At 24.7% G+C, this 18,117-nt stretch overlaps 1 protein-coding gene across 1 annotated transcript; it reads right to left on the bottom strand.

The window, feature by feature from the left end:
• Positions 1-6,502: 6,502 nt before the first annotated feature.
• On the bottom strand, positions 6,503-13,342 carry LOC112590877 (integral membrane protein GPR155). The gene is made up of 15 exons (XM_025334466.1): positions 13,302-13,342; positions 10,589-10,738; positions 10,194-10,483; positions 9,843-10,117; positions 9,660-9,781; positions 9,401-9,575; positions 9,193-9,348; positions 9,049-9,126; positions 8,754-8,968; positions 8,555-8,694; positions 8,391-8,496; positions 7,265-7,400; positions 7,030-7,187; positions 6,819-6,959; positions 6,503-6,751 (listed from the first exon to the last, which is right to left on the bottom strand). The coding sequence occupies exons 1-15, from the start codon at positions 13,340-13,342 to the stop codon at positions 6,550-6,552; spliced, it is 2,385 nt and encodes a 794-aa protein (XP_025190251.1). The 3' UTR covers positions 6,503-6,549.
• Between the last annotated feature and the right edge of the window lie 4,775 nt (positions 13,343-18,117).

Consider the following 18,117-nt stretch of genomic DNA (forward strand, 5'->3'; position numbering starts at 1 on the left):
TAATATTAAACAAATTACCAAAATAGAAACTTCTATATAGAATGAAAACTTTACTGTGAACCATTGAGCATTTAAATTGGAGTATAAGAAATAAAAACGTTAGTCAATGATACATTTTGATAAGCATGTTATCATGTTATCACAATTGTTAATAACGGTTTGCAACTTATATAACTCGATCAGAGAGCAAGATAAAACCATCGAACATTATCGTTCTATGATAAAACTAAAACGCAATAATTAATTTTCAAAATGTATTTTAAAACATTTTTAAATTTTTTTTTTCAATTTTAGACAAAATATTATTTTATAATATACAATAAATATCATACTGAAATTCTTATTTGCACTGCACAAAGTAACAATTTGTATTGCACAATGACTTTTCTCACTGCACAAAATGTGTCTCACTACACACTAAAAAAAAACCCTGATAGCTAATATATAGGTAATCGTAATTTATAGTACAAACATATATTATAATACAATGCCCTACATAGGTATCGCGGCAAATACACGAATATAACATAATGCTTATTCCTTAATAAATAATAGGTATAATATATTAGTGCCACTGTACCTACAAGCGGACAGCAATATCTATAGCTACTGCATGACTATTGGTTACTCTATATATTATAATGTATACATTTCATTTGTTATTCGGAGGTTTCGCTAATCAGAGGGGGTATATTTTTTTAAATTTATAAAAAGTATATTTATGTATATTATGTAAAATGAAAAAATATGCAATAGATATTAAATTAAATTTTAATATTATTACTTAATTTTTATGAGGATGCACGTAAAAATTGAGACATGTTTTAATTATATAATAATTAATAGTTTTAATATTTTAACAATACATATATGAATAGATATTAAAAAAGGAATACATGGGTACATACATAAATATAAATAAATTTAATGTGAAAAAAATCAATTTTTGAATGAGTTCGTTATCGTTATACTACTTGTACTCATGTTAGTGCATTTTTCTGTCATCGTTTTTTTAATTATTTCTTAACTAAAGTTAAAATAAATATTCGCTATTCAGAGATTTTTCTATTGCCTATTGGAAAATAATCCATATGTGATATGTCCTTATTCCCCAAAAAATGTTCACTGTTAGGTGTCCCGGGTGTCTGTTTGGGAAGGTTTCACTGTACTATACTATGTATGTACATAAGACAAGTACAAAAAATGTATATTATTTATTTTTGATGGTAGGGAGATAGGTAGTAAGTAGGTACCTAATAAAAATGTTATTAATGTTAACTTCTTCTCAGTAAATAACATCAATAAATGAAATAACATCAATTGACCCGTGATATTGACCTATATAAACATATAGTTTTATGCCTTTATGATATGATTAATAATTTTATTGATAATTTAGGTATATGTATATTACATTATGTAATAATTGTATGTTTATTATTATTATTATTATTATTATTATTATTATGATTATGTAGATGAACATAATATTATCATTTAGCACTGTCATTATTGCCTCATATATAAGTAATGAAAACTAACACGAATTATAAAAATTATTATTAGGTACCTATTATTAATTATTAGACTAAAAAATTTTTAAAAATAGGTAGGTATTTAAACTAAAATAGTATTGACTTTTGATACAAAAAAATGTATTGTGATCAAAGGAAAATTCTTCGGAAATTACTCCGCTAAATAATAATTTTCGAGTTAATCTTTTTTAATTATTTCGTTAAGAAGTCGTTATGATAAATATGATAAATGACAATTCATTGCACATTTGCATACGGATACGATTACACAAAAAATAATTGAGAGTAGAGACGGTGAATCAAATTTTTTAATAAATTAATTTTATGATTTATTTATAGACATAATATAATTACTATAAAGGTAAATTCAACTCATATTTTTGAAAAAAACAACGAATATATTATAAGTTATAAGTATACTAAAAATTACCATTGTTACTTTAGTTAGGTACCTATTATAATATATATTATTACATAATTTAATCATATTCAAATAAAATCATATATTAATGAATATTGTTTTAAATATAATAGAACAGACACCGTTCAACGGTGTAATAAATGTATTGTATAAATAGGTTTATGGCGTACATAGCTTACTGCAATTATTGGTCTCTAAATATTCTTTAATATTGCCATAGTGTCATTGCGGTGCTCTTGTTGGTGGGAGAGGTACCTAGACAGTAGACACCCCTGACATCAGACATGTAATTGCCCCCTTAAAAATTCAAGTCCTATAGCACATATTATATAGACTCGTATTTTAACTGATGTTACTACGAGTAGAATGAAAATGTATTTTTTTTCTAAAACATGTAATAAAAAACAAATTATGGTTTAAGATAAAAAAATAATAAAGTTTTTAAATAATAAAACGTAAAATATTTTAAATTTGCGTAAAAAAAACTTATTATGATTATAACAGTTAAATATTAATGACTACGAAAGTACAAACAATAAACAAACATTTAAATTATCTTAGAAATATATATTAAATCCAAAGAAATATTTAACTCGGTACTATACAGTAATTAATTATTATAATATAGGTACCACTAATTAATATGGCGTGATATAATTCCGTAATACGATTAGAGACCATCATTATACGGGTTATAGAGTTATTTTTACATATTGTGAAGTGGAAAATAAACACAACAAACAGATATCTGTTATTTGTTATAATTATAAAAATAGAAATATTATAAATTAATGTTCACAGTGTTCATGAAATCATGACTCACGAGTCATACTATTATACTTCTACAATGATCACTGAGCCAACGTAAGACGTTGATACATTAAGTATTTTTTTTTTTTTAAATAAATTCATGCCAATTAAAAATGGTTCTCAAAAACGAAAAGAAAAAGTTAACAATAATTTGGTTTTGAAAAAAATACGAGATTCTTTCAATCTAATTATTCTACCTAGAATAAATTGTAAATTGTAATAATAAGGTTTAAGTAAATAATCATATAGATACGTTTTATAATAATTTAAAGTCTAACTCAAAGTTGGAATGCTCATAAAAAATAATGTGGCCTTACGGTAAAAATTTCAGTTAAAACTTAGGAGACGCCTTGTATTAATTTTTCAAGCTTTTAAATCAACATTTATAGTTAAAAAAAAAACAAGTTGAAAATTGTATATGTCTATTAAAAAGTAGTTAAAGTTGAAGAAGTCAAAATAAGTTGTTAAGTAACAATATTTTATGAAAATTTCAAGTACCTGTGCGGTTGTCGGTTATTCTTTTTTACTACCATTGTAGTGTAAATTTAAAATTTTTTAATAAACTGGGCGCTTGTAATAAGCAATAAACGGCACAAATGTATTCTTTGACATTTTATGTTGATAAATGATGGAGAAAATTCTTTGGTCCGTTATACTTTGAACACAAATCTATAATTTAAGGTATGATACAGTAAATTTTTTTTGAAAGTATTTTATACGAGTATTTTTTTTCTATGCAAATAGTTAAATTAAATAATTAATCAATAAAATATTTATATTTTGGTCAAAAGTATAGAAGTGGACCTAAAAATTACAACAATCGAAAATAAGGAGAAAATAATCTTATTTTTAATTACATTTCTGAAAGCAAAAACATAATTAATAAATTTTATTATAATAGGTAGGTATTGTAGTTTAAAAAAGTTAATATTAATGTAGGTAACCTTAGTACCTACTCAAAAAAAGATGTTGCCTAGTTCACTCGTGAAGTTTCATAACTTCATACCTATTCACCTGGGTACTTAAAGTCTTTAAATATTTATACAAAACATAGGTATTAGATCAAGATATAACAAAAATAATTTCTTAACTCAAATAGGTATGTATGATAAAATTCAAAAAGTAATTTGTTATGTCCATCAATAAGTAGCTATATAATTAACTTAGGTACAATTATAAATTATAATAATTTATGTATGGTACCAAATAGTTAATACTGATGGATGATGGTCGATAATTAAGAACATTTTTATTGTATTAAATAATAAACAAAAAGTTTGGATTGTATAAAAAAAATGAATATTTTTTGGTAGATACAGAAAAAATAATTATAATGAGGCTTTGATTTAATATTTAAAAGTATTTTATAAATTGAAAAATTTCTTTTACAAAAAGCATTTTAAGGACATGAAACTCGATTTTGCTATTCACTCGTCTTGTTTTCAATAATGAAACTTTAAAATTAACAAAGCATACTTTGATTTGGTTAGTTACTTAGCCTAGAACTTGTCATAAACTTTATAAAGAAAGACATATACTTATACTATACAGTATACCATACGATGTAAACAATTTATAACAATGAAAAATAAAAAAAATAATACACCTAAGGACGAATTCCTAATTATTTCATAATAAAGCTGCCCCTGGTAGATAAATTTAAAGCTATAGGCAATGGCATAGTTTTGGGAGGGATGATGAAGATAGAACCCTCAAAACCTTTTTTTAAATGTTTAATGCATTGACTTATACCTGATATAAGATTAGAACATTACCCATATTATGTTATAATCACATATATAATATGCAACTTAAGGCTAAAAACGCTTGGTTACAAGCCTACCACTTTATGTTTATCCAATACATTTTAAATTTCCCATCCCCAAACAAAGTCAAATCATAACTACACTACTGGTGTAGATACATATTTTAAAATTTAATGTGATTAGTAGGTACCAACTAGTTACTTGATATATTTTCACTAATTTTACTATTATATAAAATTCAATAACAATTAGCTACCTATATAGTATTAATATAATACATAAATATTAATATATCATAAGTAAATTACTTAGTAACAGAGGGGTATCATCTTCTCTTCCACCATATTTTTAAAACATAGTTTTAAACAGTTGATATTTTGCTTTACTCCAAAAAATTCTATACTTACGCCACACCTAACCAAACCTGCAGGGACCAATAATATTATCTCAAATTTTACATATTTTCTAATAAAGTTAGGTATAAACATATCTAAAAATATTAAATAATTACATTTTTATTTAAACACGTTTAAATTTTTTTTCATATTAACTATTTATTATAATTTATTTTATTAACTGTTAATAAAACAAATAGAAAGATTATGTTAAGCTAATAGTTAAGTTTTGTAATTATTATTCATATGTTTATGAAGTTAAATTAAATTAAATTAAATTACAAAAAGTAAGGAAAAACATAATAGGTATTTTGTTAACTAGTAACAAATCTTTTTAGTACAATACATAGCATAAGGTACAGTATTATATTTATTTAAAAATAGCTTAACATATGAAATTTCATTTATTTTGTGAAATAGGAACTTCTAAAATTTGAGTGAATGGATAATAATCTAGGATCCCGATTTGCATCATACATTTGGTCCATATTGTTTTTAATCAAGGCTTAGTCATTGACTAAAAAGTATCCAAGGAAATCAAAATATGTTTTAGCTATTATAAATCATTATGTATAGTAAACAATTTACAGTATGATTTTTATAAACCAGATTACTTTTAAGTTACTTTAAATTTGCAATTTAAAAATGTATATACAATTTTAATTTTTATCAACAATTCATTAAAAATTAAATACAACAAACTATAATAATTCAAAATCATTCAATAAATAAAGTAAATGGTTTATTTCAAATTATATCTTTAAATTTCCACACATAAGGAAGAATTCTTTCTTATAACTATGGTGTAATAGTATTATATAATTTTAAATAATTGTATTTACTTTAATATGCTTTGATAATTTAATATAGTTTCTAATAAAATATAAGAGATTTAAACTTTATTTAAAAACTTTTTTACTTTGCATATAAGTTTAATGATGTCATAATAATATTAAATTAGTATTTACTTATATTGTATAGTTAGAACTAATAAACAAAAACATGTCAAACTCAAAACCCTTTCAGTCTTATGGATAATTTTATTTACATTTAATACCATTAGACAATGATTTAAATAAAGCATACATATTATATAAAATAATTAATTGTATAGGATGAAAAGATAAATATTATTATCAATGAAAGCAATTATTTTATATGAAATATGTATGTATCATATAAATAATAATAACAATGTCTATAGTTAAATTAGTACTATTACATTTTCAAAAAGAAAAATTTTTATTTAAAGTAAACTATAACTTTGATATTGTAACTATGGTTGTTCATTTTAAAATATGATAAATTTGTTTGCTATATATAAAATAATATACTAACTTGTCAACAAATAAATTATAGTAGTAAAAATAAATATAAAATAATAATAATAGTTATAAAAATGTTATCAAGCTATTTCATTTTCTAGAACTGATATTTTTTTTTTTTAACTAAGTAATACATAATCTAACCATTCAATAACATATGAAGCATATTGGCAAATAAAAGCTTAAAAAATTTAAAATTATTATCAAAATACTCTCACTCTTAACAGTCAATTATCACAATAATAATAAATGGAGATTATTTATAAATCACCAAAATTAATACATAAGTAGTAAAAATTAGCGGCGATTAAATGTATACAATATATCTGGTACATCTTCAAAATGCTCAGTACAATTTAAATGTCTTAATATTTGTCCATTCCACAACTTAACAGCATATGCTAATGCATCATCTCGATTTGAACAAATATTGTTCTCCACTAACCATGATACAAGCTCAGAGCCAGTAAATGTTTTCTTATACTTCCACAGTTTCCATCTAAAACAATAAATAACAAAATAGGTATTTGAGTACTTATAATTGATTAAATTAAAAGAATAATTACCTTGTAAGATGAGTAATTTCTGCCAAACACTTTTCTCTATGCTTGTACATAAAGTTATCACATGTTTTTCTTGTATCATATGGAAGTTCTTCCCATGATGGACACTCGATTGGTGATCCTCCCCACCAAAATTTATTCCATCTACACATAAATGACATTGTATTTGTATAGTTATCATTATGAAAACACTCAATATTTTAGAAAAACTTACGTTCGCACAATCGGTCTATTAATGGATTGATAATTAATACCATAAATCAACAACGTGAAAATTGATTGTCCTCTCATTAAAGAAGTTTCAGAGTATGCTAATTCAAGGTACAATCCATTTGTTTCACCAAATATTCTCCAAATGGCCACAGAGAATGTCTGTTAACATTATATTTTTATTGATAAAATTTAGAATATAGCTTATTAAATTAATTAGAATATAAAAATATACTTACAACAAACATTGCAACTGCTTGCATAATAAGTAATAGAAAATGTTTAATATATTCATTATTATCCATAAAATTTGTTTCAGTTTCATAGAGGAGGCCTTGTTTAAAATCGTCTGTGTCAATACTATGAGAGTCTACACTGTAAATATTTTAAAACAGAAAAACAATGTGAAAGGTACTCATAAATTAGTCTAAGTCAATCACTCAAAATGAAATAATCCTGTACCATAATTTATCCACTTTTATTGTTTGATATCACTATTGCATACTACTGGTTAATTATAAATGTATAAATATGCATAAAAATTAAAAACTTTCAAGATAAAATCTTAATAGTATTTAAGTATTTTATATAATCGTACACATGCCAGGGATATAATAAATTAATGAAAAACACTTTCATTATGTATCTAGTGGATTTTTTACTTGTAAATATTTATAATATCATTTATTGTTAAATAGTAAATATATTAGGAATTTTAAAAATGTATATCATTCACAATGACTAAAGTGTTATTAATTGTTATAAGCTTATAATAACAGTTTAAGTAAATAATAAAATATGTAGCTAAATGTATGTAACCAAATTTAACATTTAGTAAATTTTTAACAACATAAGCCTGCATTTTTTTGTATGCATTCTTATTTTTAGTATATTTTATTAAATTAAATTTAATCTTAGTATAACTTTAGTCCAGTGTTTCCCACCATTTTTTAGTCACGGGACCTTTTCAGGAACATGAACAATTTGCAGAACAATATTTATTTTTTTGTACCAATAAAATAGGGCCATTTTTTCGATCATTGTTCACATTGAAAATATTATATACTAATAAAATTTTTCCTAAATTCTTCTAGGAATCCTTGCGTTGGTTCACAAAATCTTTAGTTCTGCAGAAAATCAGTTGGAAAATATTGTTTAAGTTTAAAGAGCTTACAAAAGTCCAAGATAGTCCCAATAAGTCAAATAAAAGTGGAAAAATAAACTGGTGGGAAAATAGGTTGTGATTGATCGATTTCGAATTATTACAGTAATGGCACACATTACATAATAATTAATAACCAAATGTTAATTTAAATTATTGAATGTAAGTGGTTAGATATTATAAATATTAAAATAAAAACTTACAAATGCTTGGATGTACCTTGTACATCATTTACAACTTCTGAATAAACTTTTGGTCTAATTATTTTATGCTTTTGGCGTTGGTGCAAAACTAAACAAACAATAGTGCCTAAAAAATGCATATAAAATTAATATTGAATAAACTTATTATTCTAAAAATCATTTACAAATTATTGATAAAAGGAGAATCATTGTAAGTGTTGCAGCTTCTGGAGTTCCATACACATAATTTTGATCGAAATCTGATTTAATAAACAATGGTGGCTGGCAAGTTAACATCAGCACAGAAACCAACAATATTGGTACACTAAACAAAAATTGTGTAAAAAAAAATTTCAAAGTTAATAAATAAATAATTAAAATTACCCCCAAGATATTATCATGTAGAAGTAAATAATTTTATTTTGAAATTCTTCAGTAAATGGCTTGTGCATTATTAGCAAAGTAAAAGCTAAGCATGCAGTCCAAATGTAACAACTCATATCACCAGCTATACTCAACATAAGTTGAATGTATGTTAAGGGATGCGATTTTGGAGTTTCTGATAAGTACTCTAGTAATACTCCAGTACATGAAATTACCTATAACAATAATATACTATTTAATTATCAACATTCATTATGAAAACCATTTTTAGAATATCAATATGCACAAAAAATACCTGTGAAATTACTAAACAAAAAACTACTTTGAATGGTAAACTTTTTAGTTTTTTTAACATAACTAAGATAATCCAAAACTGAAAAAAAAAATAAGATGTTATATAATATTTATATTTTATACTTTAAAACTTTAAATGACTTACAGATGCAGGGATGGCGAGTATACTAACATCGAATTGATACCCTTTTAAAGCTGTTATATTATTTGATGGATCTAATTTGGCTACAGATATTATCTTGGCAGTTAAAAACATAATTGGAGCTGAGAAGAATACGCACAATACCATTGAACTAGCAATCTAAAAAATAAAAATATTAATGAATTATCAAATAATGGAAAACAGTACATACCAAATCCATTTCAAGATTATATGCTGATGCATAAACAAAAACAGCTGGTGCAGAAGGAATCATTCCATATAAAAATCCAAACATTGAAAAGGCAAGGCTATCATCAGCACTTACAGTACCAAATTTTCCCAAAAAAATACTTGTAAGTTCTCTTATCACTAATGGCAAAACTATTCTGTAAAATTCAATCAATACATTAAAAAAAAGAAAACATTTTTGTCAACTAATTAAAAATTATAATTAAAGAAAAATATCTTACAATTTAGCAGCAATTAGAAGTAATGGTAAAATTAAAGCTTCTCCTCTGAGTTTATTGATGTTTCCAACCATCCGTAAACCAAGCAGAAACAATGCAGTAGCAGTAAATGCATTACCAAAAGTCTAAAAATTAATTGTATAATATAAAATTTGAGAAAACTACATAAAAAATAATTTTACTTACTCCTAAGAAAGTTGTAATTATTTTAGGTGGGTCGTGATTAAATACTAAATTAGCTATCAACCCTAAAGCTGTCATAAACACGACAGGATTACAAATAATATTTCTTGAAATTCGTCCCATTAAAGCAGAACGTCTTGTAGTTTCATGGCGATTATATTCTTGGCCTAATTCCATCATTGCAAAACCAAATGGATTTAGGATTATTAAATTAATAGGAGCAACAAGATAAAGGTATTGAACAAATTCACTGTGTTGATGCCTGTAGAGTGCTTCAACTAAAAAAATTTAAATAAATATATAGGTACTCAGAAAATAATAAGAAAATAAATCTATAATATTTTTATAACTTACATATTGGTGCTCCAATAGCAAAATCATTGCTCTGGGTACAGAATATAGCAAATAGAGCAGCCCTAGCTATATCCTGAGGTCTTGTAACTAATACAGTAATTAAAGCAACAGATACAAATACTAAAGTTTTAGATAGGAGTAACGATCCCAAAAAAACCAAATTTACAGATGATAAATCTAACACAGCCATATTAACAAATATAAGTGATGGTAAAGCAAATGTTCCAACAAATCTATTTAAGCCAATACCAGCAGCATGACTAACCAGGCCCAATCGCCCTGACAAATACCTAAAATCAAACAATTGCTATTATAATATATTTACAATTAATTAACAAATAATAGTAAAAATAAAAAATAATGTTAACAAAAAAAGTATAAATTTATTGTATTACCCTGTAATAATGATCCCAAAACACTGAAACAATGCATTATACATATTATTCATTAAGTCCTCATCAGAATCACTCATATTAATTGCAGTCTTATTTGAAACCATCATGTCATAAAATTGTTTAGCATTTGTGTGTGTGCTATTGAGTAAACTAAAAAAAAGAAAAGATATAGCTAAATTTAAGTACATATTAAATATAATAAATGTATTATTAATATACATAATATATCATATTCTATTTATAGAACAAAAACCTATCATAGAATGGTTAAAGATAATTATTACAATAAAATATACACTTGAATTTAGCTAATAAATAAGTAATAAAAAAATATACTTATAATATACAGTTAAAGACATAATATTATATTTAACTGATATCTGTCAAAAAAAAATAGATTAGGTAAAAATGTCTAATCAAAAATTAACAACTGATTTAGAAATGACTTAAGGGAGAAGAAAGGAATTTTAATTAATTAAGTTACAAAAATGTTTAATACTTAGTTGTAAAACCAGTCCTTTACTCTTCCTATTATCTTCCCGAAAAAAATCAATAAAAATTAATTTAATGACATTTGTAATTTTGACAATAATATGTTATATTTATTAATACTAACTATCTATTAACATTACTTAAATTGTAATAAAATGTAACATTTTATTAATACAACTTTTTATCAAAGATTTAAAAAAAAAAATCAATATTTACTTAAATATTATATTAGGTAATACTATATATTTATTACAAGTTACTATTAAACATAGTGATTTAATTTCAATTGGGTCACAATAGTACTTACAGTACATACAATATTTGAATTAATAAATTCTTTTATATTTAATGAAGTTTTACTCAATATAGGGAATGAAGAATGTCAGGAATTAGGATCAATAAATTTAACATTCCTGAACAGTGAACATTGAACTCATACTTCTATTATATATATCACCATCCACCAAATAGAACAATATATATATATATGTAAGACAATTGATATAAAACTTAAATAAAAATAAAATATTTTCTCTATCCCATATCTAAAACACTTTAATTAAAAGTTATGAAACTACTCATTTGCCTTTTACCATTAGAAACTACTCAATAATTAATAATATTGTATAGTTTAAAATCAAAATAAGGTTTTAGCTGCAATACTAATTTAAAACTCTTAAATTTAAATATTTATTTTGAATGTGGTTTTAAACATAAACAAAAAATTGTCATTGTTCTTTAAAAAGATGTTACACGGACATTTGCTGTCTCTGTCTTATAAGTGCGTAAAAGGAAATTTACGTTTAGAAGATTAGGTTTAGCTTTGTTAATTTAAAAATTAAAGATAATCGACCTATAATGAAACTGGAATCTATGTTTGTATGTGGGTTTTTAACGATAGTTCAATTTTTTAGCGAATGTATAATATAGTGAATTAAAATTGTTTATAACTCACTTAAAAAATTGAATTATAGTAAAAACCCGGCTAGAAACACAGAAAATGTTCTTACTATTATTTTTTATTATAGGTCGAATCACTCTAATTTATAAAATAACAAAGCTAAACCTAATCTTCTGAGCATACATTTGCTATATTACGCAATTGTTAGATAGAGACAACACAAATTCCTGTGTAGCGTTTTTTTAAGAAAAAGCTTTTTTCAAATACATAAAAAATTTGTAATCAAGAATTTTTAAACTGTGCTTTAACTATATTATAAAATCAGGTCCTCCTTATGTTATAATGATAAGTTTTTGGTTAAATATAACTTAAATTAATGATGAACTTCAAGTTTTATATATTATTATGGTGAAACCCAATACAAATAATCTTTTTCAAATTATCATCAGTATTATAATAAATAAAGTATTTTAAATTAATTGCTATAGCACCCCATACTCTTTTAATACTATGCTCTTATATTTAAATACTTTCTCTATAATAACTAAAAATTTAAGTTTCAACTTTCAATTCATAAAAAATATAGAAAAATGACAATAAAATTATAAATGTATGTATTTGGTATATAAATATTTCATTAGGTATAACTACATCCATATCTAATAATTAATGAAATACAACAAATACCTAAATGCTATTACAAAGTTCATAAAGTACAAAAAATGTATAAAGTATAAACATATATATAAAATTTGGTGATAGCTGCATATTGTAATATACATTGAGTGGTGGACTTTATAGGCGGGATACTGGAACTTTTTCTAGTGGACTGTATATCCAAATAATAATTTAAGTTATTTCTGTTTTACGTTTATAGCTGCAGAAAAAATATATTGAATATTGATTTTGAAGAGATTATTGACATTGTTAAAGATAAAAATGATTAAGTACCTACTGATTTATTAGATAAAAAATAATAAAAAACTATGTATATTTTTTTTTAATAAAATATATTAAAATGTACTACCATTTTAAGTAAGTACAAGATATGAGTTATTTTATTTAGTAATTGCCAATTAGAGGGCAAAATGTTTTAAAAATTTCAAAATAAGCATGCCATTTATACCCTAAACAAATTTGAGGGCCAGTAAAAAAGTTTACCCAAACTGTATTTTATTCATAGTCCACCACTGCATAAGTTTGACAATATTATATTTTTACCATACCTACTAGGTATGACTAAAATACAACTTTATTACTTAATTTTATAATCCGTTAGGTTTAACTAATAATATAATTATTGACTATTTCAATACTCACAACAATACGTCTTTTAAAGCTTTTGAATCGGTAATTTCCATACTGATATTATTTTGATGGACAAAGGCTACTAAGTGTAATGAAATATGTAAACGAAATTAAGAAACATTCATAGTAAAATTCAACAAAACATTACGTTAAAAAAAAAAAAAAAAAAAAGCATAACAGTTAAAAAATTAACACCGAAAAAGTTTTCGGAACAATACACGAACTAAATGAATATAATATTCATTGTTTCCGCGACGGCTGTATTAGCAGAACTTTTGAACGACGTGAGTGCATCCGGCTTCTCGTTGCTCTGCACAGCAGCACTACAGCAGTGTTAGTCACACAAAATCATTATAGATATCAGATAATGGAACAGCAGCGTTCGCTGTTATTACAATTAGTTCGGACGTCGGGCAGCCGATGACCGCTGCGTAAGTGCACAACGCAACACCACTACCATAGATAAGTATGATACGAACATTACAATAGCACAAGTGCACAACGAACAAACTAGAATACACGATTAGTACTTAAGACTGCGGGACAATAGTCGGTAGGAACAGCTGAGTTGTAGAAGTGCACTGTAATGTAAAATCATTGATAACTGATAACATTGATAACAAATGGGTGATCAACAAAAACCGAGATAAAACTCATCTCTGTTATAACTGGACGACAGTGTGTGAGAGTGTGAGAGAGGGGAAAGGGGGCCATCATGACGAGCAATGAGCACGGCGTAGGCTGGTTATCATAAAAAATAAATAAAATTAATTAATAATATTATATTATAATATTATCCACCCACAGGCCACAGGGAGGTGATACTCAATGGACGTCTAAAACTCTAAACAGATAACGCGGCTGCCGCCGCCACCGTGGCGTCGAGTTCTCTGACTAATGGCTATATAATAGTGTCTGGCAATTTGTACTAATTGTACTGCAAATGTTACGGCTTTTAACTACTGAAATTCACAAATTACGCGTCTTGCGAAAATCGAAATGACTCACAAAATGATATTAATTGATCACATTCACACACCTATTATTCGCGTGAAGAGAACGTGATTCTTAATAATTCTCTATAAGAATTTCTCATTATTTCTTGGAATTCGGCCGAGAAACTGGGAATGTTGCCGTCGTTAAAAATTCCAAGGTAAAAGTTAAAGATTGCCCACGAGTAAAAATAAAACCATAGCAGTTATAGTAACCACTTACTGCAACCTGCAAAATATAGTGTTTACAATATTATAAATTTTTAAAACCGATGGTAATAAAAGAAGTAGGTACCCGCCTGTTACAAACTTACACTGACCACTGTAGTAAACATATCATGACGTCACTAATTTTTTCAGTATTTCCCTGTTCGTAATCAGTTCGTATCTACGTTTTACGCTTTAGTTACGCAGGAAGTAGGAACATAATATTAAATTATTATGTATCATACATTCATACTATTACTTATACAATCAGAGTGTTGCGACTTTCAATTACGATAATATCAGAATTCAGAGGTTACTGCGGCTATACGCTCTGAAATGTATTAATAATAAAATATGTAAATAGAGATTCAGAAATCGAAATTGGTTAAGACCTTGGGTTTTATTTTAATTTTTCAACGCCGAAATCAAAAGGTTAAAAAACCCATAGTTGAAACCTGAAACCCAAAAAAATTTAAAAAAAATCCGTTTACAATACTCCAACCGAAATTATATTTTCAACACATTTATAATTAAAATTAAAAATAAAGTTAATTATACATTTTAAATTTAATCATCAAATACCTAAAATAGTGCAATAAACACAAATGAAGCTGTTGTAGTGTTGTGTAACAATTTGCATGATCTAGTTACTGGTAAACGGTAATCAGTCAAAATATCCAATTTTGTAAACACTTTATTTTCTAATATAATTAACTCATAAGATTACTTATAAGTTATAACCCAGATATTATGATGTACCAATAGTAAAATAAATTACTTTAGTAATAATATTACAGCATAATATACTTCCTAGCCTCACAGCGTAGGTACATAGTAACAAAATCTAATAAACAATAATCAAATTAACTGTTAGTCACTCACACTTGTCGACAATGTTATAGATGTATAATATTTAATAGTTATGAGACGTGATGTCTCGTGAATTTTCAAGGTGGAAATAAAACTATTATTATATTGCTACAACGTTTGCAACTTATTTTCGTCGTAAGTGCGAGTGTGTACATAGCGCGTTGATTCATGAGGTGAATTTTGATAATAATTTATGCATATTTATATAATTATTTATTTTATTTTTTTGTTATGGTTTTTAACGAAAATTAAAAACTCAATTCAAATCGAATTGATTAGGGAAAGATTTTTATCTGGCAGAACACACTAACGTATGAAAAAAATCAATTCATAAAATCTATGTACATATTTAATTTTTTTTTAAACATTTTTTCTACATTTGCAATTTTATAAATTAATATTTCAGCTAATTTTATCAAAAAAATATAGTGTTACATATAAATTTTAGTAATTGAACTATTTAACATATTTTTAACTTAAATTTTATTATTATTTTTATTATTATTATTAGAGTTAATCTACGTTCTAATTGTATTTTTACCAAGGTTCTTGGTAAACAATAACTTAGATTATTAATTATTCTGTGGTTTTAAGTTGATATATTAAAAATATTGCAGTAGACTAATAGTAACTAGTAAATAATCCCCGAGCTTGGATAGCTTTACATAAACAACAGTCAGTACGCCTGATCATTCAACAACTAAACAATGATAGACGATCCTAAGTTAATAGTGATTACTCCATATACGATATACACGCCGTCTCTTGAGCGTTGAATGATTTTAAAGTTATGCTTTCTTAATGGCATAAAAAATTAATGCGACCATATGATAGATAACAATAAATATATTAATTTACAGAAATATGCTCACCCCCATTATAGATTCTAAGCAAAGCGATGAATTTATTTTTAACTTTTAAGGATAAATGAAGGCGAAGATGCTTGGCAAATCACTTTGTTTAGTAAACATGTATTACAGGGAAAACAATGTATACCTACCTAAATAATGTTATATTATGTAAATACGTTCTGTCGCAATCAAAATAATATGGTAAATAATGCAAATGTATATAAATTAGATATTAGGCAATAGTTAAAATACAGTTAATCAAGTACAAGGTTTTTATAATTTATATAATATATTTATCTAAATATTTTTAACATTACCTATATCACAAAGTGTGTATAACTGTCTCAAGTTATATTATATGAGTAACTATTTATAGTAACTAAATTGATAAGTGATAAGATTATTATGTAACTATAAAAAAACTTTTTTTTATACCTTTAAACTTTTAAAGTTTAAATATAGTAAAAATGTAATGTATAAGTGAGAGCGTATTGGTTTTACACTGAACTATTTTTTGTCTGAACTCTGAAGACTTCCAAAATAAAAAAAAATGTTCTTTTCTTTAACTTCAAGGTAGTTTCTGGTGGCAAATTAGTTGTGGATTATACTTGTTGGATCAAAAGAATAAATTTCTCATTAGTATTCAAAATGGTTGGAAAAACAGAAAAAAATATTTACCAGTTCTAAATAGTAAAACCTGATATTTTGGATCTTTTTACATAAGCATTTTAATTTTTAACTTTATTTGATAAAAGTTTTGTTTGTGAGTAAAAATACTTGGAATTTAATACATATAAGATTTCTCATAAATTGTTTTGTTTTCAACAGAATTAAAAAAAAATTATAAGATAATCCCACATATTTTTAAGATTGTTACGTAAGCTATTTACAGGTATGTTAATTTTTTTTAGTTTTATTTCAATAAATTTTGATAAAAATTATAAAATAATATTTAATAATTAATATATTATTTATATTATCAGTTGTAGGTATTGTCGTATTGACTGAAATGTTAATAAATAACAATATTACAATAATATATGATAAAAATTAATAATAGGGTATAATAAATGTGACATTTTAGGTAAAAATTAATTCAAAATTTTGTGTAATAAAATGACACTAAATGTAATAGTTTTAACTCAAATGTAATATATCTATTAGATATTACAGAGAGCAACTCAAGTATGAGATATACTTGATACCTACAGGCTACTATTCCTTTAGGGCAGAGTGGTTTCTCTAGTACATATAAATTATGTTACATTAATTAGTCATTTTAAAATAAATAATTAATAATCACTAAACACCAACCACCTACCTACTATTTTGTAAATATTGTTGAAGCAATATGTGGACAAAAGGATAGCCGCCACTGATCAAAATGTATTTATGTATTAGGCTGTTAAACTTAATGTTGAACAAATAATAATAAATATATACCTATATTATACATTATGATGTATATATATATTATAATAATATGTTAAACAAATGTTGCTTATGTAATTACTACAATTATTATAATTATTATTTAAACATATTATATTAAAATAATTAATGACATAAAATATTTATTTTTTTATTCATCAATGTTATGAATCTGTTTAAAATTTAAATGTATAAAATACAATTTAAATATTGCTAAATTTAAATTAATACTCTAAAATTTTGCTGGACTAGAATACACATTTTATAACAATTTATACAAAAAATATAACCAGAAAATTATTTAGAAATAAAATATTGTACGTATTTAATACAACAATGTATAATAATAAACCAGATATAAAAATAAAGTTAATAAATTATACAACAAAAATTGTATTTTATATAATTAAGTACACGTATACTGAAATTTAATGGAAAAACGTTCAATATATTATGTCAACTTGACATAAATACAAA

This window comes from Melanaphis sacchari, unplaced genomic scaffold (assembly GCF_002803265.2).
Source record: "Melanaphis sacchari strain LSU unplaced genomic scaffold, SCAv2.0 Contig121_pilon_pilon, whole genome shotgun sequence".
Classification (NCBI taxonomy): Eukaryota; Metazoa; Arthropoda; class Insecta; order Hemiptera; family Aphididae; genus Melanaphis; species Melanaphis sacchari.